General features: G+C 51.1%; 2 protein-coding genes across 5 annotated transcripts; both read right to left on the reverse strand.

Annotated features, from left to right (window-relative positions):
- Window positions 1–271: 271 nt before the first annotated feature.
- On the reverse strand, window positions 272–10,750 carry rasl10a (RAS-like, family 10, member A). The gene is made up of 3 exons (XM_053870109.1): window positions 9,911–10,750; window positions 3,548–3,672; window positions 272–1,900 (listed from the first exon to the last, which is right to left on the reverse strand). The coding sequence occupies exons 1-3, from the start codon at window positions 10,124–10,126 to the stop codon at window positions 1,615–1,617; spliced, it is 627 nt and encodes a 208-aa protein (XP_053726084.1). The 5' UTR covers window positions 10,127–10,750; the 3' UTR covers window positions 272–1,614.
- A 165-nt stretch (window positions 10,751–10,915) lies between these two features.
- On the reverse strand, window positions 10,916–24,431 carry ap1b1 (adaptor related protein complex 1 subunit beta 1). Of its 4 annotated transcripts, none has more exons than XM_053870091.1 (24): window positions 24,335–24,431; window positions 22,629–22,689; window positions 22,194–22,299; window positions 21,975–22,110; window positions 21,495–21,740; window positions 21,231–21,421; window positions 20,942–21,163; window positions 20,752–20,872; window positions 20,530–20,625; window positions 20,126–20,241; window positions 19,845–20,010; window positions 19,470–19,568; window positions 18,479–18,738; window positions 17,996–18,203; window positions 17,810–17,830; window positions 17,553–17,624; window positions 17,176–17,205; window positions 16,964–17,101; window positions 16,514–16,659; window positions 16,314–16,443; window positions 14,289–14,373; window positions 14,122–14,208; window positions 13,488–13,642; window positions 10,916–11,311 (listed from the first exon to the last, which is right to left on the reverse strand). In XM_053870091.1, the coding sequence occupies exons 2-24, from the start codon at window positions 22,663–22,665 to the stop codon at window positions 11,237–11,239; spliced, it is 2,943 nt and encodes a 980-aa protein (XP_053726066.1). In that variant the 5' UTR covers window positions 22,666–22,689; window positions 24,335–24,431; the 3' UTR covers window positions 10,916–11,236. The 4 variants fall into 4 exon arrangements, with proteins under 4 accessions (XP_053726066.1, XP_053726065.1, XP_053726067.1 ...); XM_053870090.1 differs by lacking the exon at window positions 24,335–24,431 and adding an exon at window positions 24,105–24,272; XM_053870092.1 differs by lacking the exons at window positions 17,553–17,624; window positions 24,335–24,431 and adding an exon at window positions 24,105–24,272.
- Window positions 24,432–24,685: the final 254 nt, after the last annotated feature.

Here is a 24,685-nt window from a genome sequence, read left to right on the forward strand (position 1 = left end):
CAGCTCTCTCTCTCTCTCTCTGTTGTTGGACCCCGGTGACCTCGGTCTGAGACGTTTGCCTGGTGCTCCTCGCAGTACAGTGATACCTAACTATATCAGCGAAGAACCTGAAGATGAGATCCAGAAGGCTGCCGTGTTGACATGGAGGTCTTCTTCAACACGAGTGAATGAAGTCGTGATGAAAGTAGCAGATTAAGGCTTAAGAAGGAACTGGTCCAACCAAGATAGAAGCAGGTCAGATATAGTGTCTGTCGAGCGCATCGTTGGCACCTGCTGTTGTAACCTGCTGATCTGCTGGGCACGAGTTGAGGTTGGAAACGGCTCTGTCACTAAACAGCAACCTTCCCTGGACCTGGACTTCCTGACCGACCGACCGACCGACCGACCGAGTTCCAGTCCCCCGATTCTTGGCGCCGAGTTGCTCACCGGTGCTGAACGGGTTTTGGAAAGCCACAGCTCTGTTCTCAAATGCATTTAATTAGTCTTCAGAAACAAAACAAACCAACCACAGCACTAACACAGGAAAATAAGAACACTGACGCTTCTGGTTTGGAAAAATAACAACTGTAGCCCTTTTAAATGGAAAACACACGGAGGCAAATGGAGGAGAGTCCATGCTACACACGTGTTGCTCGTCCTGCTACATATGTCTTTTGTTCTTTTGTACCTCGGCAACATCACATCATCTTCTCACACATTCGCTCAGCCGCTCCTCAGAGCAGGAAAACAGCGCTACGACACACACACCAAAGTCAAGCACGTCACATGGTCAGTGCAATTGGACCTTGACCCTCTGGCTCTAAACCTACAGACACATGCACGCCACTTACTGCGAGTCCGTCCTATGTACATGACGTCTGCTCCTCTCGCCGAGCACCGCGTCATCAAGCATGTAACACTAGCGCAGGTGTTGGCTCTCGCCACTGGAACCAGCTGTGGAAAAAGCCTTGCAAATGTTCCCTGCGCAAGTGTCAGCCCTAGCTTGAGTCGAGAAATGTGGTCGATGAGGCTTCTTATTTTCGGCGGCTTTTATTGCTGCATCTTTCTTCCAAGCTTGACCAGCACTCTCTCCTGACCCCGCTGTGTCTCTGCAGCCTGGTGCCGGGCCACAGCTCCTGGGTGGAAGGTTCTGCTCACCAACAGACACAGGAGCACGTGTGGGCGGGGCCACCGACCGAGGTTAAGAAGCCCACACGTATCCGTCTAAGACCTCTATCTTTCTTTTTTTTTTTAGGACTAAACATGTGGTGGAAGTGGAAATGGGAAGGAAGACCAGTTGGTATTGCTGCCTCTCCGCATCAAGTCTCACACTGGACAGACTCAACTAAAGCTGCATGACAAACCCATGGTCAGGTAACAGAGGGGACGGGAGGGAAACCCTTCCTTGGTCTCCCTGGTTTTCCTGCCCTACGTTGTGCCTTGTGTCGCCAGTCATCCACAGGTTGTTGGATGTCCAAGTTTAATGTCTGATACAGCGCAGCATGTGATAAACCTCATTTTGAGAAGAATTAGCTCAGTAAAGCAGGAGGCCACTGGGTTGTTTTGTTCCAGCCATTGTGATAAAAAAAAAAAAAAAAAGTGCTCCACTCTTGGGCGCGGAGGGCTCTGTGCGGGTCACATGAGGGAGCAGCGATTTCTCTGTAGTGCCCCCTGCAGACGAATGGACGTGTGGTTCTGCCGCATCCCCCTGGCCACGGCGATGCCCAGCAGCTCTTTGAAGAGCAGGACCACGTGCCAGTTGAACTTGGCCGAGCACTCCACATATCCACACTTCCACGTCTTCTTCACCAGGACGGACACGGCCCTGCGTGGCATGAAGCGCTGGCGCTGCAGGTCCCGCTTGTTGCCCACCACCAGGATGGGCACCTCGCTGCTGCTGCTGCTGCCGCCGCCGCCTTCCCTGCCAGAGCAAACACAAAGACGTTGGACTGGGCACGTGCGGCGTCTCCTGAGTGGGTGGAGTGGAGGATGAGATCTGCCAGGCTCCCGGGGCCTCCCTCCACTCTGCACCCACTCTGGCTGGCCCTGTTGTGTGATCACGCCTCCAGCAGACTACTGACAAATGAGCTGACCCATGTGACAGACATGGGTTTGGGAAGGCCTGCCTCATGGCAAGTGGCAAATCTCAGCCAGCCATAGCTTGGATCAGGGGCCTGTGACGGCCCTCTCCAGCTGACTTCCCTCTTGCATGCCCACTGTGCACCGAATCTACGTCGTTGCAGATGTACGCTGTGAGCGTGTTCTGACACTTGGATGAAGTGAAGTCCCCAGCCACACATCTGGACCAGGACCAGGACCAGGACCAGGATGGGACTGGCCAGTCACATTCCCTGGTGGGCTACATCAGCGGTGGCCAAGCAGTCAGAGGCTAAGAGCCACATTGTTTTACTTTGTTGCTGAAAAGAGCCACGTCCTACAGATATGTCAGGTCGTAAGGCTCAACCTGAACAGCGGGTCACGTGACTGAGCGTCAGCATAGCGGCTAAAGCTCCTCCCTGTGTGTCACAAGGTTGACGGTTGGCGTCCAGCGCAGGTCTCTGGTGCATGTCTTTTTCAAATTCATACTTTTGACCCTGATCCACCTGGAAACATCAAGCGACGCAGATAGAAATGTGTGCACCATTTATTTGACTTGTGTATATTGTTTTACGTGGCTCCTGCCAGCGATAACATGAGGCCCCGGTCTGTGGGTGTGAGCGACGCTGCAGACTGGAGCCTCTCATCTTCACTCCACTGAAATACACAACAGTGAATAACAGCTGAAACATACGTCTAGTTGAGGGCCTGACAAAGTTTGGTGAAGAGCCGCATGTGGCTCGGGAGCCGCGGGTTGGCCAGGCCTGGGCCACATTATAGAGTGGCGGGAGACTGGGTGCGTCCGCTACGACATCAAATATTGTCCGGAGAAATGTTGGAACTAGCAGAATGTTTGTGTGTGTTTCAGAGGGTGTGGCTTCATGGGGTGCACACACCATCATGGTCCATGGATGAATAAAAGTAAAGTATCATTAAGCAGTCTATTTGTCAATAATTATTCTTGTTATTATTACACAATAATAACAAGAATAAGGAAATAGGTGGGAGAGGGGTATAGAGAGTAAATGAAAAGGTGATTCTTAGTGTGGAAAAAAATGGCATTTTACAAAAAATCTATCTGAATGAATGAATCAAAACAGTGGAAGACACTGTGGTAGAAACTTCAGGGACAAGAAAGCAGACCAAAATACTCTGCTGAACATGACTGGACTTAACAGGCCAAACTATCACCGGCGGCTGAGGTGGTTTTCAAGGTGCCCCTCTGAAGCGGGGCAGGGACGCTGCCTCTGCCACCCGGCTACGGATGAGCAGAAGGAAATGGATGGATGGCTCTTTGGACAGAATCCACTCTTGCCAGGTGTGTGTGGGATTCAAACGCGTCTTATCTCAGCTGTCGCGAGCGTGTGACGGTGTCCGTGCTGACGACACAGATGACGGCACTCGGAGGTAGATCATCTCTGATGTGGTTCAAGCACAGGCGTCATGCCGGTGGGCAGGTCACGGCTCCTACCTTTGTTCCACGATCTGCTGTCGGATCATCTTGACGTACTCAAAGCTCTCCACGCAGCAGATGTCGTAGACCAGGATGTAGGCGTTGGCGTTGCGGACCCCTCTGCAGCGCAGGTCCAGCCACTCCTGAGGAACAGCAGAGCCGTCAGCATGACTGCCATCCTGGTGACTGAAGCGTGGAGAGCACCAAGTAGCCTGCCACCTCCCGCTGATGTGACACCACGACAGACCTTTTTCTTTCAAAGATGCCTGGTGCCGGATGACTCGGCACGTTCAGCTCTCATGTCAGGGCATGGAGTTACCTGTGCCTGAATGGTTCTGAAGCAGAGTGAAAAGGCTCGGTTTCATCGCAGCCCAGTGAAAACAGGCCCCCATGAGCACCACCCCCCAGGCCTTCTCAATGCACCGGGACTGAGGTGTGTCTCCTTTTCTTCGTACCATCGTGTTGTCAGGACTGACAGGCACGTGCACACGACTGTGGTTATACAGGATGGAAGTCGGGCCAAACACAAACAGTCACGTGGTTGGGGACGCGCAAAGGTCCAGGAGCTCAAGAGAGCGTTCATGGTGATGCTCCAGTGTCAGTGAGGAACAGGTGCTCTGTCACAGACCAGTTATGATGGGAACCAACCGGAGCGGAGACTGTGATGAGACGGAGCTGACGAGGGTTCAGGTTGAGACTGGATGTGGGGGAGAAAGGAGCCTGAGAGTTTTATGTAGTTAAAAAAAACACACATTTTTTTATATCCTTTAGATTCGTTTCTTATAAGTAGTATTTTCTCCTCATTTAGACGGAAAGTTTTCCCCCCACTTTTTTCCCACTAAAGCAACAAAACAAGCGATCGTGCTGGTCAGACACGCCTCAGTGAGAGTCCCCTCGCTTCTACTCACTCACGCTCCTTCTGAGTCTTTGCATCTGCCGTTGCTGGATGAACTCTCCCACCTCCTCACATCTACGAATGATGTTGATGCGACTTCAAATGTGGCAGTTCAGTGCTGGAGACGGCCGGACGTTCAGTGTTGGACAAGTCGCGACCACTCGTCCCCCATAATGCAATGCAACTGCTGATGGGGTCAATAAAAAAACCACATGAAGTCACCATCATCAGTGTTAACCATCAGTGACTTGCTGTTCCATTTCCTTAGTTTGCCTGGTGTGGTTGCGGCCCCCTGCTGGTCAGTGGGGCGACTGCTCCTGGTGCTCTCAATGAGCCCCCTCCTTCCCTGAACGAGTGAACTTAACACAACATGAAGTGGTTTCATAATAGGCGGGACGCGCCACGGGTCCACACACAGCTCTTCTGCAGCAGGATCCAGCAAAGGTCGAAGTCAATGAAGGCTCTGTGTGCCCTTCATTTTCCAGGGCTCTCGTAAACCAGCGCGAGCGGCCGGCAGTTAGCTGGGCCCGAGTGCTGCAGGAGCAAGGACACAGTGGCGGCGACGAGCGGACACCTGCAGGCAGCCAGGAAGGGAATACAAACGCTCTTCTCTCATCCGTAATGATAGCCTGATTCAGGCGGTTGAGTCAGCCTCATCACATGTGTCAGGTCCGCCGGCAGCACCTGAGCTTCAGGGACGGCACTGGGGAATGACAGAAGCCAGCAGCCGCCACCTGGGCTCGCTGCTTGACCGCACCACACCTCGGGAAGGCTGCGGGACGCTTCCTCTGTGGCCTTCAGGTTTCTAAGCTCTTCGCCCTCAGCCACTCCACAGTCACACCTGAGACCGTGTTGAGTCTCGGTCAGGAAGTCAGGAAGAGAAGCAACATCGGGAGAGAAGGAAGCAACATCCTGTCGGCACCAACTGAACATTGAGAGGAACCCGGAGCACAGCATGGATGAGAGCTCAGGCCTCCTTTCATACTGACTCAACGGGAGACTGCATGGAGCAGGGTGAGTCAGCAGAGTGAGGGACTCGCCTCTTCTCTCCATCACTGCTCTACCATGGTTTCAAAAACACACGTCTCTCACAAGTCAGCAGCCGTTTGGAGCAGCGAGCTCGCAGGTGGCTTCTTCTTCATGAGCAGGCCCCTCTTGAGTCGCCCGTGACGAAGAACATTTTCTGAAGATGGACAGCTGACAGAGATGTTCGTAGAAATGACATGTCGTTCCAACTTGTTTTCCACTGTTTCCAAACCATACAACGTTGCTGGCCTCACCAGCCTTTTGGACACCGTCCCTTTCATCCTTTTGTCCCACATCACACCTGAGACTTTTCTCCAGTGATTCCATCCTGCCTGCACCTGCTTCTTCACACTCTCCATGGCCCTGGGCAGTTGAGCCTCAGCACTTCATACCTCCCACCTTCTTTATCTCTGCATCCTGTAGCTTCACCTGTCCACTCCTGACCTTCACTCCTCTCCTTTCTAAGGCAGACCTCCACCTCTCTAGCTGATCTTCCACTGGCTCCCTGCTCTCACCACAGATCACAGTGTCATCTGCAAACATCATGGTCCAAGGGGCTTCTTGTCTGGTCTCAACTGTCAACCTGTCCATCACCACGGCAACAAGAAGGGACTCAGAGCTGAGCCTTGGTGCAGCCCCACCTCCACCTGCAGCTCACCTCACCACCGTCTCGCACCTGGCACACATGTCCTGCACCACTCCGAAATTCTGCTCTGACTTGAAGAACGATGCTAATGACACAGGGACGTGGAGGCACGTGTCATGTGACACTTCAGTTCACAGTTTTCAAAACACTCAGTCGGTGAAAGGACGGCGTGTGTCGATCAGCAGTTGACCACTCCCGGAACATCAGCCGGCTGTTTCGTATTCTGAGGCTCCGAACGGATCGAACCATCCAGATGATTCACGTCCTCCGCTGTGGCCGAGCGGCACCGCTGCTCCAGTCGCAGTGACGGAGGAGTGGAGGACCCCATCGCTCTCTCGTCGGTCAGGTTGCATTTGATGACACAGCACATCAGCTCAGCCTCCTGTCATCGCCGACCCGCACCGCTCATCCCTGCGGAGCTAAAAATAGCACCTTGTCTTCTGGTCTCTCTGTCAGCCCGGCGGAGGAGGGGCTGCAAAACTCCATCTCTCCCAGACCAGACAAGAGGAGCAGCAGGAGCGACGTCCATTTGTCAAGTGTCAGCGTCCACTCATCTGCGGCCAAACACGGCATGTTGCCATGACAACCGCAGTTCGGAGCAAGCTGTGGCCATCAATAGGCCGAGGAGGAGGAGGAGGAGGAGGAGGAGGAAGAAGAAGAGGAAGAGGAAGAGGAAGAAGAAGAAGAAGAAGTCGTCGTCGTCGTCGCTGGCCACGCGAGCCGTCACATCCCCCCGCGGCCAGGCCATCACTCAGGCCGGACTCCAACCTGTCCCTGGGACGTGCCCACCACTGCACAGAGAAGACTGTGAAGGTCAGCCGGGATGCACCCGCGTCTCGGACACAGCAAGCATCTCCTCTGCGCTCTGAGGACCAGGCTTCTCAGGGCGTCTCTTGATGGCATGGCCAGCTCGACTCAGAGGGTGGGAGACTCTTCCTCTGACCCGTCTCTCCTCACTCCTGTTCTACGGCCGAGACTCTACGCCACCTGGGCCTCCTCGCACCTGCTCCCCTCACCTGAAAATGCTAGCACGCATTCACACACGCCATCAACAGGGCGCTGAACCATGCCGGCACCTGAGCGTCCGGCCGGGACTTGCAGGTCCTGGGCTGGATCTTGCTTCAAGAGTCAAAGCTACAGCTGCCAGAGCCCTGTCAATCCTCAGCTCGACCTCTTGACCCCATCATCTGCAGTGCCGAGCCACTTCCTCCTCATACCCATTTCACCTTGGCCTGATTTGAACCTGAACACCTTCAACCCTCTGACCCCACGAGGCTCGGACGTGCACTTCCCGTGTCGGCCAACTTTGCTTGAGTGGGTCCTCATAAGAGCCACACCATGCACTGCCCACCTCTTCCCTCTCTCTCTGCTGCGCTGGCTGCAGCCAAGCAGCGTCCTCTGGCAACCATCCCAACCTTCAGAGAAGATGAGCCTCCTGTCCGCAGAGGGAGAGTGGCGTGCTCAGATGAAGCGTCGCTCACTTGTGTGGAGCAATATTAGGTGAGGAAAAGCAAAGAAGAGGAGTCCACCAGGACAGGCAGCATGTGATGCCGCCGGCCGTCAAACCTCTGAGCTCCCACAGCAGCGATGCCAGCCGCGCCTCCTTCCGATGTCCTGCGTGAGAAATATGGTGTTGACCACGTGGTCCGGCCGCACGGTGTCGTGGACGCTCAAAGCACAACAAAGTCATTGGGCCTCCTGCGGTGAAAACCCCGGCATCACCGACCACAAAGGTCCAGCTCTGCTGCGACACGATTGGAGGAACACTCAGCAGCAGGCAGGCGCAGCTGCGTCAGCAAAAACATGGCTGACATCACACAACAACAGGTCTGCTTCAAGGCCAACACTTGGAACTGAAGCACTGCACTTCCTGGCTACTGCCCTGGCACCAGCCACGGAAAGAAACGCGCGCGCGCGCGTGCGTGCGTGCGTGCACGTTTAGCCATGACACTACTTTTACTTTATATTCTGCTCATTTATTTATTTCTTTTCCCTCTAAAAGAAAAGTCACTATCATATTGAAAGCTGGTCATTTTTCCTTTCTCAATCCATGTTGTTGTCATGACAAATATCTTGTTATATTTGAACTCCTAATCATTCCAGTGGCATGTCAAGTGTGATTTAATACTTGAGTTCATGTACACAGACAAGGTCACTGCACCTGACCCAGCCTGCAGACTGACTGGTTCTCTGTCCCATTACGGACGACATTACACCCTCATAACAAAGGCACCTCATGAAACCTCATGGAGAGTGATCTGCTGAAGTATTTCCTGTAAAGCTGACGTCTTCTCTTCCTGAGGCTCCAGCAGCGCGGCAACACCCTTAATATCGAGCAAGAAATCACAGTCGCCGCCAGTCACAGTCAGCACTCGTACACCTCCGGATACACTTCATTCATTTGCCAGGGAAACCATGCATCTCTGACGGAGTTTTCAGCCCTGACCAAATCGCTCCGACCACTTCCGCGTAAGCCGAAAGACGCGTCGTGATTGGCCGACACGTACGGGTTCTTGTGGAAATAAATGCTACGCATGTGGGAGGAAGCGCCTCGACGAGAGATGGCATATGCCGGATGTGACGTCATCACTCCGCGGCAGGTGGGACACGCGTGGCCGCTACACAGGGCAAACGACGACGTCTGCTTGAAAACCTACGCTGAAAGACCTGCGAGCTCCATGTGGGACGTCTCCCAAAAAAGAAGCCCAAAGTGGCTCCTCGTGAGCCGCTCTCGGTCTTCACCAGCGCTTTTTCCTGCAAACGTCGCACGTGATCGTCTCCACTGAGAAGAAGGGGGCGGGGCATGTGGCTGAGGAGCCTCCTGCTGGTCAGACGGGGAACTGCGAGACAGCGTCTCCTGAGGAAGACCCAGGCCGCCTCGCTACGGCGCCCCGCAGAAGACAGAAAGCGAGTGTGCGCTCACGCTGCGCACGAGCCTCCGCTGGGATCCAGACTCAGTAACAGTAACTCAGGAGACACGCACCTCGAGCAAAGCTCTTCATCCGTCCAAGCCAAGACACGCGCATTCTTCAGGTCCAGCGTCACCAGCTGCGCCTCTTCTTCATTCACAGTCTTTTCCATGCGTCCAAGACAGTGGTCCGTGACCGGCGGTTCCTGTTGACTGGAGGGCTCCACCGGGGCTGCGATGCCATGACGAGGTGACGTCTCCCAAACCCAGTCCATGGGCCAGCAGCCAGTGGAGGCCTGAGGCAGAGCCGCGTGTACCCCGGCGGTGCCCACGCGCAGCTCTGATCACGTGACCGCGTCGCGTCGACCAGCCGGTCTGCGCAGCTCTGGAACCTTAAGCGAGCAAGTAGCGACACGTGACCTGAGGACTCTCATGAGCACGTGACGTCTCACCGCGCGACTTCTGCGAGCGAACGCAACGCGTCTGCTTCGGAGGCGCGTGTCGAGCGCCCTCTGGGCAGGTGAAACGGAGTGTGTTGTTGTTGACTTCTGGAGTGTTGGATGTGCGCCAGTCATTTGTTCAGTTGGACAAAAGTTGGTGCGTGCTGTGTGCGCGTATTTCGACGGCCCCTCGCGGGTCTTGTGTGTTGCAGTGGAGACGCGGTGACGTGTGCGGACGGGTGCGTGACATACACAGACGCGGCCGCCGAACACCAGCTGTAAGTGTTGCTGATGTGTTGTGTTGTGTCTCATCCGCGCGAGGGTCGTCCATCCGTGTCCCGACAGCACGCCGCGTGTCTAGTGTGGGCATCCCTTTCACGCGTGTCGAGTCTCCATGGTAACAAGTGGACTGGCGATTTGACACCGAAACACACGTGACCTCCGGTGAGGCGAGTGCGGCTCTCACCTGGCTGGAGCTGGAGGGGAAGGCGGAGATCGGCGGGACGTCCAGGACCTTCAGCTCGTACATGCTGCCGTTGAGGATGACCGCGGGTCTGTAGACATACCTGCTCCTGGTGGGCGAGTAGACCTCCGAGAAGTCGTTGTAGATGAACTGGCGGATGACAGAAGTTTTGCCCACTGCGGGAGCTCCGATCACCGCGATGCTCAGCGTCTCCACCATCCCTGGAGCTCCGCCTCAGCACCATGGACAGCGTCCTCGCAGGCGACGCTCGGACTCTCACGCCGACGGACAGGAGGCTTCAACTTGCACCGCGCATCTGCGGCCCAGCGGGCGGATCCACGGAGTCCTGCACTCGGCCATGCTCAGTGTCCTTGCGGAGGAGCCCCGCGTCTCCGCACCAGCTCCTCCATCATCAAGCCCGGCCGCCCGGTCCAGACGCGCTCCACGTGCGGGGAACCAAAGTGGCGCAAACCGGTGGCAGATCAGATCCCGGGGAGCAGGAGGGGAGAGGGGTGGACCCATGCAGAGCGGCGTCTAACGTGGAGCCATTTGCGGGAGACTGCTGACAAGCGGCGCGCGCGAGGATGCGGGTCTCCGCCTGCTGAAGAGCGACTGTGCGCCGCCTCTGTCATCACGAGCCCTCCTTCTCTGCTCGGCCAATAGGATCGCGCCGAAGCGCAGCGCTCACATACGCTGCACGTTAATCACACGGGCCACACATGCAGTCCGCGTGCGTGCGTGCGAGCAGCGCATCCATGATTCCACACGGAGTGCAGATCGCGGGAGACGACCCCGCGCTGCAGGCGAGCACAGCCATCGATCCAGAGTGGCTCTTCACAACAGCGCCTCCTGGAAACCCCTCAAGGTTCGCGCGCGCGATCAGAGCAGAGCAGCGGCGCCCTCTACAGGAGCCATGCATCACTACGGTCACCTTCTGACCGTCTCTTCATCCCGAATCGGAGACATCGTTGGGAAACGGAACACAGCAAAGCAGCTAATATCCACTTTTTAATAACTCTATCATTTTCAAACCGATTTCTCTGCGCTGGACACACAGCACACGGCACTGGCTGGAATGACAGGGATGAAGCTGCTCCTGCCTGTGAAGCCACCCGGAGAGGACGGAGAGGGAGAAGACAAAGGTCAAGCACACGCCACTCTCAGCTGCGGACGTCCTCTTAACACTTCCTGATGTACGCAGCACTGTAACTGACAAAAATAAATATGACGACAGAGAGGAGCCAGCTGCTGATTCTAAAAATCGATGGGCGGCTGTTGGGCACGTCCTTGTGGCGCGCGTTGAGGATGTGGTGGTGGGTCTGCAGACGCTCAGTTCTTCAGCGCTGCCTCGTAGCTCTGGTACACACACTGGGACACCTCTGGAGCTCTGCACTTCAGGGAGACCTGCACGGCAGACAAGGTCACGTGACAAGGTCAAACAGGGGCTCAGACCGCATCGACACACACTTCCGTTTGATTGGTACATTGTGCCCTGAATTGAACATGGACTCCGCAAGTGATAGACAAGAGGAGAAGGTGAATGAGGAAGGGAAGAAAAGAAAGAGGGGTTGGTAGTGAATAAAGGAAATGAGAGGTGCACCACAGGGGATGGAGAATTGAAGTGGGGAACAAGGAAGTGCGAGAAAAATATTTCCCCAGAAGATAAATGATGTGGGCTGTAAGCCCAGTCACCCCCGTCCTGAGGAACAAGGCGACCAAGTGCCAGACAAGGAGCTTTCACGCTTCAGAAATGACTCCGCCCAGATATGGTCTGAAGAAGGAAACGAGACCCGTCCAGTTTCAGTCCCTGTGTGGAAGACAAGCGCTGCAGTGGAGGTCTGTGGAGTGCTTCCACCGAGGGGACACTGAGGGAACAAGCACTGAGGGGACAAGCACTGAGGGGACACCGAGGGAACAAGCACTGAGGGACAAGCACCGAGGGGACACTGAGGGAACAAGCACCGAGGGGACACTGAGGGAACAAGCACTGAGGGGACAAGCACCGAGGAGACACCGAGGGGACAAGCACCGAGGAGACACCGAGGGAACAAGCACCGAGGGGACAAGCACCGAGGGGACACTGAGGGAACAAGCACCGAGGGGACACCGAGGGAACAAGCTCTGAGGGGACAACCAATCACAAACCAACCTCGGCCTTCGTGACTTGAACTAGACGCTCTATCACCCGACCTCCATCCCACACCAAACCAGATTACTGCCAACAAGGCCAGGCGTCATGTGACTTCTGAGAAGTTCAGTTCCAAACATGGCATCTGACTCAGCAGAGGGCAGAGACACCCAAACAGCCAAAGACGCGTGGAAGAGTGGAACACACGCAGCAGGCCTCTGATACGCTGGATCTAAAAATAGTGTCCTCCCCAAAGTGCTGTGCCAGCTGTAACGCGGCGAGCGAGCAGTGGAGGGAGGGGCCGGTGATGCATCACAACCCACTGCTGGAGAGGCTGGCAAGGGGCCTCACCCACGACCATCACTGAGCTGGGATTTCTCAAGTCAATGACTCATGGACGGTTTGCTGAAATAAAACTTCTGGACTCAACACAGTGCAAATATCTTGACAGGGAACAGAACTTAAGCTTCACATGATGGACACAAGCGGCAGGTGGATGCGGCTGAGCTGGGTGACTTTCTCAGCTGGCGCTCCAGGAACTAAACAGGCTCTGACTCAACGGTGCTGGAGGTTGATGCTGAGAGTCCAGGAAGGAGCAGGAGGACTGGCTCACGGATGTCAGCACCTAAGAGTAGTTCCTGGTTGAGATTTCAAGGCAGGCGTTTGGAAAATGAAGCAGGTCATGTGACCTTGACTGACAACAGTGCAGGTGTTGTGGAATTACAATGCCACAACAGGCCAACCTGAGATGGTGAAAAGAAGCAGACACAAACTGCTTCAGCTATGAAAGACAAGCAGAGAACAAGATATCACACCTCTCCACCCAAACCTCCTGGGTCATCACGGCTCAGTCCCTGGATGCAAGGCCAAACCCGCCCTGCTGACGGATCAAGCTTCCCTCCCTGATCAACACCACTGTTGTGCTCTCTTCTGGGCTCCGATTTCCATCAGACTCATTTGTCTACTCTTCCATTGAACCTGTAGATCATCCAAGAAAAGCTAGAGTTTGATGTCTTTTGCAGAAAGTATTTGAAGTTGCTAAGCAGGAAACATGCAGAGCTTCATTCCTAGTAAAGCCCAATGTTACTCTGCACAGGGAGGGGCAATGGGCCATGACAATAATCTGGCTCAGAGAGCAGCTGGAGCATTTCATATCGTCCTGTTGCTCAGACAAACGAAACACAGCCGCGGGGCCAAGTGTTCAATGTACCGTACAAAGGCCTTTGTACTGACAGACTCCGGACAATAACCCACAGCAGTTGGTGGAGAGGAGATCATTTGGGAGGGCAGAGCACCATGAAGGCAGAGCAAAGCATCAGCTGCCCCACTCCACCTGCATCAGATATTTGCTGATGAAAACAAAGCTACCACAGATAACAAAGTGCATGCCATTGCTCAGCTGCTGAGAGAACACGGGCAAGCGCTTTCCTTTCTGCTTGATCGTGGACTCACCGTATAGTTGGGGCTTCCGGCCTGCACCCTCAGTTCCGCCAGAACCCAGATGCCGTTGGTGAGTTTCATGGACTGATAAAGCATGTCCTGACCCTCCACTGTTCTCTTGGCGATGGTGAAGATATTGCTGCCCTGCAGTTTGTTAGAGGCTGCATCTGTGGAGTGACCAGAGAAGGCAAACCTTTAGATCATGTGAATGTGGGTGGGCGAGTGACTGGCAGAACACGTTGACTCGGCAGTGGCTCGACTCTCCCTGTAAGACTGGGTGAGGAACCCCGTCAACCTTGAGAGAAGCCAGTCTGATCAGCAGAGGAAGACTGGACTACATGATGCCCAAGAGCCTGCTGGCCACATGACACGCACTCTGGAGTGTTTCAAACCCACACAGAACATAAGTGACGTCAGTCGATAAGAAGATGCTTAACATCACTGCTGTGGTAGCAATGAACGTCTGAAACAATGGTGCCCACTGTGGCCCACAGCACGATGGCAGGTTGATAAAACGTATAAAACAGATAAAACAGCAACCATGGCCAGCGCTGCAACTGACTCCATGAGGCCTGCACTCAGGGCTCAGGTGCAAACAGGGAGTGAGGCGGATGTGCGCTCGCTCAGGGACTGCACACCCTCCTACCTGAGTTCAGGTGGCAGTCTTTGATGTGAAACTGGGACTCGTTGTCATTAGGAATGTCTTTCCATGTTGCCAGGAACACTTGTCGCTCTGTGGATGAAAGGATGATTCTGAAGAAATGCATGTCACACGACTTCACAGAGCGAGGAAATGCAGTGATCTCTCCTCACCCATTTTCCCGTCCTCCACGAACAACATGCTGATGGGATACTGGCAGCTGAAGTAGAAGACGTCAATGTTGTTCTTAACAGCCACCTGCACAAGTCATTTCATCAAGTGGAGCAGAAGACGACGAGTCAGGGAAAATGACAGGAGGGCAAATACACCAGTAATTACTGCTCAAGTGTTTTCTGCAGAAAGGGAAACACTCGTGCTGTGGCTACTGAGCTGGGGATTTACATCCATGACTCTTCCCTGACGCGCGGTACACGCCTCATACAAGGGAATTCAACCACATTGCCACAGCTTTACATTAGAACTTGGAGTGAAAATGACTTGGAAGTCAATTGCAATCGAAAGGTTTGATCTAAAGGCAAGACCTGGCAAGGAAAGTGAACACTGACACACGGCTGATCAGACCTTATCGACTCGGAGCAACAACAACATGCTGAAAGAGGGACAATGAATTTTGGCAACAGGAGACGCTTCCTGAATAATTAAACAGCGCAGCCTTTATTTTTAGATGTGATGGGGGCTGGCAGCAACACCGCCAGATTATACCCAGAATAAACAATGGAATCTGCAAATCTGCAGTCCTCACGATGGGAGCAAGCTGTAGGGAGAATCTGAACAGAATTGTTTTGTTTTTACTTTTGTTTTACTGTATACCAAATCTACTTATTCAACACTTGAGCATGTTTATGAAGCCTTTCCATGTGTTCCTGCTTCTGATACACAAAATGTGTAAATTCACATCACTTGTTCTTGAGTTCAGTGTGAAGCAGGAGAGTCAGCACAAAGTAGCCAGAGAGTGGAGAACTGAAACATCAGGGCAGAATTGAATCTTCTTTTTAACCTTGCAATTCCAATTTGGTATGCCATTTAACAAAACACTGATTGAAATAGGCCTGTGTTGAGAGAAACTATCAGTGAAAAGGCTAAAAAAAAAAGCGCTTACATTTCCACAGAACATAGAGGTGGACCGACTGAGACAGCAGGCTCAGGCTCAGTGGGAGCACAAGAGCGGCAGAGGCCGGGGAGGAGGGAAAACAAAGACACATGTGGCATGTTCCTACTACTTCTTCCATCCCTCTGGAGGCCCTTATCTCCTTCCTTCAGCTGCCTTTAGTCACCGTTGGGCCTGGTTAAAAGGGCTCTCATCAAACATGAGCAATTCTATACTGCTCCTTTTCATGTTTAGCATGTGACTCTTTTAAAACCCTTTTAGAAAATCTAGAAATAGAAAAATAGAAAGCTGCAATTTAAAGTCAATTTAAGTGCCGCTACACTTGGACACAAACTCCTTAACCATCTAGTGCCAAAGTCCAAATATTGCCACAAGCAACGTCACACCATTTAAACAAGTCAGTCTGCAGATACGGAGCCTGATACAGTTAGTGCTTCAGACAGAGATAAAGAAACCTCCAACTTCAATCTGGGCAACATTTATTGCGTTTTTCTCCCAAAGATTTTGGAGTGTGTATCTGGTCAAGGTAGATTGGAACTACGCAGTAGTAGTGTAACATGAGAGCAAATTTGACTGACCCAGATTCTAAAGATGAGTTTTCATACTCGGATGAAGATGTTCAGACGTTCATTGAGACAGTTTCTGTGCATAATGGCAGCAAATCCGTTCAACAGTCGACAAACTGGAGCCAATACATGGTCAAAACGCTGCCTATTGTAACAGCAGTAACGGGTCTGCAAAAAACACAGAAATGGTGGCAGACGCAGTAGAACCCACGGGTGAAGATACTGGTGCTTGGTGGACCCATTAGTGAGTTCACAATCCTGCAGTAAGCGTCAACAATAATGCGCAGTCATCATGACAGTTGCTTGAGCGAGGGGGAACCAGTGGATTAGATGAACATCTATAAAAGTAACTCACTATGGCCACTGCACGGTGACATCATGAGATGCAAATTAGATGAGTGAATTTACTATACTATACTCCTACTGTCTGAAACCAGTTTCAAGATACAACCTTTGGAAATAGGGACATCACTATTGAATATTCCATTGAAAAGACAAAATACCTGCAAGTTATTGAGGGGCTCCATCTTCATGACTGGTCCAACAGTGTTAAGGGGAAGAGCCACTTCGATGCTCTGGTTCGGGCTGACAGGAGTGAGAACCTGTAGTGGGCCAGCAGGAGCTAAACCAAAGCTGCAGAGGAACAACACAGAGAATAAGAAACCGAATGAATCCAGTTACTAAAAAAACTCTGCTTGGTTACCTGTTTCTGTTAAACTGGATTGCAAAGTCAGTCATGACGCTCATTGCCTTGTTTGTGAGAGTCATCTCCATCTGGATGACACCAGCACGGCGGGCAAAGGTCCCGGAGATTTCAAGGCCCTTGGCTTTCATAGCCGGAAGCCAAACCTGGAATAAAAAAAATAAATAAATAAAATGGGAGCTCAGTTAGAAGACTTTTTTGAGAAGGAGATCCACATGTCAAACCCCAACAATGATGCTCAATGCTCTTTTGCAATGAACTGAGTAGTCATTAAATGCATCATCTCCCAATCCGTTGCAAAAACACATGTACTACTTGCTGGACAGAGCTCACACAGCCTCGTCTAAATTTAACTCTTAACTCGACACACTGAGCTACTGAAAATATGGTAACAACACATGTAAGACCATATGAGACGGACTCCTCAACGGATCAGTTACTTTTCCGCACCGTTTTTGGGGGAACAAAGGCTCCGATGGGCATGCCAACTCCACCGCCAAGATCAAACAGATCATCCAAACCGCCGCTTACTGGTGGCGCAAATGCAGCTGGCACCACAGCTGGAAGGGCCCCAAAGCCACTCTGCATCTGTGTGTGTCAAAACATGAAGGAGTAAATATGGACCCAAGGTGATGGGTCACCCAGCCAAGAAAACTACTTACAGCAGGAGCTCCACCAAGGTCTCCACCAATCTAAGTAAAGAAAGCAACAATGGTCATTTGTTTGACGACATGGAGAAGAAAGGTGGACGGGGCAAAAGGGGCTCAACAAGTGGGACTGAAGTGAGGAGGGGTAGACTAACAGCAGCAAGCAGAAAGGGAAGCAGTGAACGTATTCTTAATATCCACACAGGTTCAACAACATAGATTTGGTGATTAGTCTTTGAAATTTTGATGATAAACTCGGTGTTCATTTTGTGCCTGAAACTTTTCAGCAGGGACTATTTGAAAGACTGTGCCAGGAGGGATGAACAAACAACTTCAATGTGGGGACGGTGCAAACAACAGGAATGGAAGTTTCATCAGCCCCCTGGACCAACCTCAGTGGGGCTGTCAACAGGGGGCGAGGGGGACTGTGGAGACTGAGTGTCCGTCCGCAGTGGAATGGGCGGCTGATTGAAAGATGAAAGACAGAGGCCTGAGTTTAGATGGGAGACAGGATCTGTTTGACATCCTTGCTGTTGACATGATGAAAATATAAAGATGAATGAAGTTGTGTTAAGCTAATGAAACAAAAAATGAATCATCAAAAGGCTCTGGGAGATGATAAATGTTCCCGCTGCCTTAATGTAGTTACCGGTTCAGATTCATCCCCCATCTGATGGAGCAGCAGAGACAAAAGGAGGACATTTGAAAGTCAAATTTAAAAGGAGAGAGCACGTTAAGTAGCGGCAAAGTGCTGAGCAATGAAATAAGAAAGAGCAATACAAACACACAGTTCATGAAACCCTTGAAGAAAGACTGATGTAACGCTGGATCTCACCAAACTGTCCAGGCCTCCTCCGAGAAGGTCCATGCCACCCAACTGCATGCCAGAAGAAACTGGGGGTGGTGGTCCAGTTGTGGCGGGAGGGGTCAAGTCCAAATTGAGCAAATCTCCCAGCAGGTCTCCCTGAGACGGGATGACAGCAGGAGGTGCCTCAGTCACACCAGGTGCAGAACCAGTGTCCGGGCTCTCAACACTTTCCCCACTGGAAGAATGAAACAGAAGAAAAAAAAAACACTGACATGAGATGGAGAGCTGAATACCCAGGGAAGAATTATGTTGAAATAGGCCATGGACGAGTTTGAACTAGTATTAAAAATGCAAGTACATACAATGGTGAGGATATTTAGAATGTAATCAAACACGTTTGCAGCAAAATCTCAAAAAAGTCTCACTGTCTAGTGGTGAGCTCAACCTGCAAGAGGATAACAAATGACTGAGGAAAAACAGTCATCAGCAAGACAGTGGTGGGTGACTCACGATCCAGCACTGCCAGGAAGTCTCTTGTGCTGAACGCCTCGGCTGCCCTCAACAAAGGCACTGGGGGGCTTGTGGTAGACAGAGGCCAGAGTACCAATGTGGCAGATGAGTTCCTCCAGCAGTGTTGGCTCGATCAGATCTGTCTCCTCAGAGATTAAAGGTTTCTCGGCCAAAACCACCTCTTTTGCAGCCACTGGATCAGTGGACAGCAGACGCCAGTAGATGTAGCCGCGGTCTCTCAGATCGGGATTGTCAGAGTCCTGTGGACAAAAGAAAGTTATCAAATTCATGATCTGACATCAAATGTCATTCGACCAAGCCACGGAACACAAAATGAGTACAGTTTAAGAGGAAAAACAAATACAAGAACATTGGAATGAAAGCATGACCCATGCAGTGGAATGTGCATACTACAAATGAAATTGCTTCCTTTCAGTGGCGCCTACAGAAATTCTTCATAGGGGTGTCCAAATGGGGCCACTTAAAATCTTGGGGTGGCACAGCAAAATGAAAAGCTATAAGCTGGCGGGTGGGGTGGCCATGAGATTTATGGGGTAGCCGTGGCCACCCCCTGGTGGCATCATTTTCTATGTCAACGGCAGACATGATTGCCGCACTCTCATCTTCCCCCGCCCTCTCTCTAACATCTGCTGCACAGTTAGCAGCTTCCCACCATCTCCATAACCTAATGTAGTCATCTAGAGTACAGGCTGGCCAACACAGGTCCTCCTGAAAAAGATAATTAGAACCCATCTTGGCTGACAGTGACTTTCAAAAGGTGAAGCAAGTTGTTCCCTGCTGCAATGCAACCAGACATCATACTCCTACTGTATGATGGATGGAAGCAAACTCCTGAGAACAGATGTTGCGCCTGTGAGCTGGTGGTGAATCCCATTTTGCGTGACAGGTGAGGCCTCTGCGTCGTGACATGACTTATTAACTTAACCACATGCACAGTGTCGCCCTTCTGATTCATGTAAATGACTCTCACCTGTGTGGCCAGGCTTAGCACCTGCTGCACCAGCTCCTGGGTCTCAGTGGGCTTTTTCAGGAACAGCTTCACAATCGCAGTGAGAAGTTGCAACTGCACCTGAAGAACACAAAAGCAATGAGTATTAAAAACCTGGATTAACGCCGAGTTACTATGATATTCTGCTTCCCAAAAATAAATCACATTTTTGTTGACGCTCAGCAATGACTCAGCATTGACTTCCACAATTTATTTTCTTTTGAGAAAATAAGTCATGAAACATATCATAATAAGAGGAGTAAACACTTCTCTTTATTCCTCTGCATTAGCACTTGGTTATGTTTGGCAAAAGCAAACACAATCATTGCTTACATATTTAGTCAGTCACCAACAAACCTGAGTGCTTTCATCATGGAAGCCTTCCAAAAAGCTCTCCAGCAGTTCATCCGCATTGTCAATGCGTTCAGCATACTCTCCCACAATCCAAATCATAGCAGCACGAGCCTCTGGCTCATCCAGGGAATCCAGGTTCTCGCACAAAGTGGCAATCACACTCTCATACCTGGAAAGAAGGGCGCAAAACTCCACCTCAAATCCCCTCTGTTTATTGTGGAAGGAATGGCAGAACAGGAAGAGAAGATTAAGAGCCGTATGCTGAAGATGAAGAAGGAACCTACTTGTTGGGATACTTGCGGAAGATATCCTTGATCACCACAATAGCTTCCTGAACCACATAGTTAACTTTGGTCTGGATAAGGTCCAGCAGCGTGCTGACACAGCGCTCTGCAGATTGCTGATGAAGAAGATGAATTAAACACAGACAACTAATCTGACTACAGGAAACTCACATCTCAATGCTTCAAAGCGCTTCATTAACAGTGTGCTCACCATGTAGACGTGATCCATTACAACGGTCACACATACGAAAAGACTTGCAATAATCACAAGTGAATAGGAGAGAGCATGACTCTCCCAAAATACAGCAGTAGAAAAAGTTTTATACTTTGAGTTTCAAAAGGTGTAGCTGCATTCTACATACAAACACAGAGACTGAGTAAAGAGAGCCACAATCATCACACACCTCTACTTTGATGGCACAGCGGCCAATCGCCCTGACCGCCTTCCGGACGAAGTCCACGTCCACCTCAGTGGCATACTCTTTCAGCTCAGCCAGAACCTGCAGTGGGAGAGACCCTCTCCAGTCATGATGTAAATGGGGGTGAAGTCATGGCAGGTCTACATGAAGACTTGATGAGTGCTTAAATTAGAGCACAATAGGTGTTTTAACAGCGAATGGCATTACCTGGGCGATGTTGGCTTGAGATGCAAGACGAATCATGATGTCCAGCTTCTCCAGTTTGACATAGATTGGATCGTTGTACTTGACAAAGAAAACCTTCATCTCGTGTTTCAGGATTTCGGGGCTGTTTCACACAAGCGCGTTCGTTATTGCAGGTCAAGAATTATTCCACAGGACAAAGAAGTCTCATTACCGTCTCTGAACAATGAGGTTGATGTTTCTCAGAGCCACATACTGCAGTTCAGGCTCTGCAGACAGAAGTGTGACCAGTGGAGGCGCCAGCTTCTTCAACAGAGTGCTGTAGTAGTCCAAGTCTTTGGGGAGCATCTCCATGAACTTCATGAGGACTTTAACCGCAGACAACACCACCGCAGAGTTGGCGTGAGAGAGTCGAGGAGTGACGCGCTCACAGATGCTGAGAGATGGATACTTGGGTGAGTAAAGAAAGAATGTTTCCAGGGGTTAGTTGATGCGCTCTAAACCTTTGAGATTCGCGGTCATCACGGGGTGTGTAATTGGCCAGGCAGTCAAGAATAAAAATCTGCCCCCACTCTGTGCACTCGTTCAGGGCTGTCAGCAGCTTGTTGATGGTCTGTGGGTTCAGATCCAGCAGATTGCTGTTCGGGTGGGACTCGGCGATCTCCGACAGTGCTGCCACTGCATTTGCAACAACCTGCGGATGAGAGGCACCGATAAGAAAATGCTGGCAAGACACTGGCAATGTGAGGCTCTTCTGTCAGACCCACCATGGGGTTGGAGTCAGAGATGAGGTCTTTGAGAGTATCAAGGAAACCCTGATCCTCCACCAATTGCGCATTGATATCATGAAGCTTTGCCACACAAACAGCAGCGGTCTTCCTCACATAAGGGTCTTCATCCTTCAAGCATTTCCGCAGTGGCTCACAGAGGTACTCTGTGATCTTGTCCACACGAATACAGCCCATCGTTCGTACTGCTAAGGCCCGGATGAGAGGGTTCGGGTCTTCACAATCCTAAGAAAAATGTTGATACTATTATCAATCACAACAATGTTTCTGACCTTGTTAGAGGTGCTCAGTATACTGCCTTCATAATGAAGCACAAAAGAGAACATTGAATTATCCACAGTGGTGAAATAAATAGAACTGGGCAGGAGGGAAACATCAAAGTGAAGCAACATCTTAAGCCAGAAATCTACCAGAAGTTCAGACTCAGAGCATCCATTTCATTTGACTTGCCTACAGTACCTTAACAAAAGTGTTGACAGCCATGATGGCCATGTCGGGCTGGCTCTTGGCATAATTCATCAGATAGAGGTAAACCAGCTTCTTCAGCTCCAAGTTGTCGGTCTGCATGCAGTTCACAACATCTGGGAACAGGGCACTGCAGGAAGGAAGACACACGTGTGCAATGGAGTGCAACAGATGTGAGCAGCGGCAGTTTAAAACATCAGCCCTCTGACTTACCTGACATCCTTGCCAACGGTCATGGAGGCAATGACTTTCTTAACTGCTTCCTTCTTCTTCTCCTTCTTGTCACTGTTGAGCTCGGCCTTGAGCTCAAATATCTCACCTACAAGACCAGGTCAGGATGTCCTCAGTGAAAAAAATAAAAGTCCCTGATTGAATCAAATAGGACCAGATAGGTAATGACAATGAATAATTTCGCAAACGATGCCACTCAAGTGAGAGGGCAGCTGTGAAATCCCTCAGACTTGTCTTCAATAGATAAATAGGCGACCAACATAGAATAGCCTTCACATTTAATGAAACTAACACGTAGCCCCAGGTGAAGACAGAAAAGCCTAACTGCAAAGACGTCTGCTACAATGATGATTTAGTTATTATCGCTCATCATTACAATACTAAATCATTCTTAAGACTACTTCAGGAATTTGTTACCTTTCTTGGTAGTGGTGAAGTACTTGGAATCCGTCATCTTGGCTCCAAATTGCCGATTCTCCTGAAAACCGCAACAGACACACAGTGAACTATTTTCCTGAGAGGAAACTCCTGGAGATTTTCAAGAAAAACAGGATATACTGGAAGTGCAAGCGCATGGAAACGAGTGTCCAACCAGGCAAATACGTTCCAGTCCCATCTCCTGTCTGAACGCTGATCCTCTTTGTCAGCATCAAGTGCAGTCAACTTGAGTAAAATAAGGTTCAACAAAGTCCAATGATCATTCGTCTTTAGTCGTCACACTTCAGGGCTCACTTGAGCAATAATCATACCGCTGTTATTAAGAAGTGATAGAGTAGTTGTCATTGACAAATTGTTCACTTATATGTAGTGTCTTTGTTTTTATGTTTTTCAGGAACTCGCTCATGACCAGGACTGCAACAAGTAGTCGTTATAGTCAACTACTCAATACGTCAACGGGGTCATCCGTTAACAAGCAGCGACATCATCGCTCAGGGCACACACAGCATTCACGCACGCATGCCTCAGGCTTTGAAAACAGAGTACCCCGAGAAAACCTGGGCAGGAACAGGAAACAAACTCCACCAAAGCAATTCAAATAAACCCATAAAAAACACTTCATGTGAGGCAACCAATAACATACTCATTTAAAATGGACAGACTTAAAGACGAATATAAACTAGAAATCAATGTGAACAACTGCTTCTCTTCAAAACCAATTGGAAATGTCGACAAATTAATTGAATGTAAAAACAAATCATGAAAAGAGGAACCCGATTCTTCATTCACAGAGAAGCAAAAGACGAGTGAGAGACCCACTTCAATTCTGACTGTGGCCTCTGCCATAACGTCGCCATCGCGTTTCGAGTGAACTCGTTGGTGCATACGTGTGTGACAATCGTGTTCTCAGTCGTCCGAAGAAAATGCATCTACCCGACACCGGCCAGGTGCCACCATGTTGACGGTGGACTGGTCAGCTGGCCAACACACTCCGTCTGACTGTGGGGTCGTTCTGGCGTCAAGGACCGCGACATTTGTCCCGGAGCTCCCGGTTGCAGGGCAGCGACATGACCAGCCGACTGCAGTCCTGACAGCTCGCAGCCCGACACCACGCGTCACCATCACTGAAAAGCGTCGGGCGCTAGCTGCGTGTCATTCAACACTCGACTCGTCTCCGTCAACTGAATGGGTCAGAGTGACCGCGCTAACACAAGGACGACACCAAACCACCAGTCACTGCTTTATCGGGAACTTCCTCAAAGCTGGAATGGCTTTGACTTCGTTGGAAAGTCAGAAAGCCTTCGTAGTCAGAGAGTGTGAGCGACGACTTATGCAGCTAATGCTAACTAGCATGGCTAGCCAACTGTGTGCGTCTCGCCAGCGATGTTGATCTGTTCCATGCGTTGAGACGCGTCTAGCCTCCCATCTCCACTGCACGTCTGACTACCAACTTACGCATAAGTGGTTGGCCCATTCTTGCATGTTTGCGTCGAGGTGAGCGGACGTGGCTACAAGCTAGCGGCTGTCTCCTGGGCACCGAGCTCACGACCTTCTCAGCAGCAGCTTAACGGAGCCTTAATCCCTTAATCTGTCCGCCTGCTCTCACACGCCACCAACAGACGGGAGCACACTCTGGAGTCCACATTAGACAAGGAAGAGCGCGAGACACCCCGCGAGCATCTTACCGTGACAGTCGTCGTAGCGCTGGCTGGACTGGCCTTCAGCCCCTCCCACCTGCTCCACTTCCGTGTTTGCACACACTCGTCGGCGGTTCATTTGTGCAGGCGTCACATGACGTCAAGAAGAACGACGGAGAGCCACATTTGCGCCATGGATTTCTCTTCTATACGTTCCAGAGAATAGGTGATTAGGATCACCATGCGTTAACTTAGTGATCATTACAAGTAACTTGGCGTCTTGTTCACGAGTGAGGGACCAAGGGAATGTGGTGGTCTCACTGCACTAGAGCTGGAGGCTTCAGCTGCAGCGGTCAGCAGGCACAAGACACCACACAAATCCAGGCCATGCCTTTGAAT

The sequence above is a fragment of the Synchiropus splendidus genome, chromosome 7 (assembly GCF_027744825.2).
Source record: "Synchiropus splendidus isolate RoL2022-P1 chromosome 7, RoL_Sspl_1.0, whole genome shotgun sequence".
In the NCBI taxonomy this organism is placed as follows: domain Eukaryota; kingdom Metazoa; phylum Chordata; class Actinopteri; order Syngnathiformes; family Callionymidae; genus Synchiropus; species Synchiropus splendidus.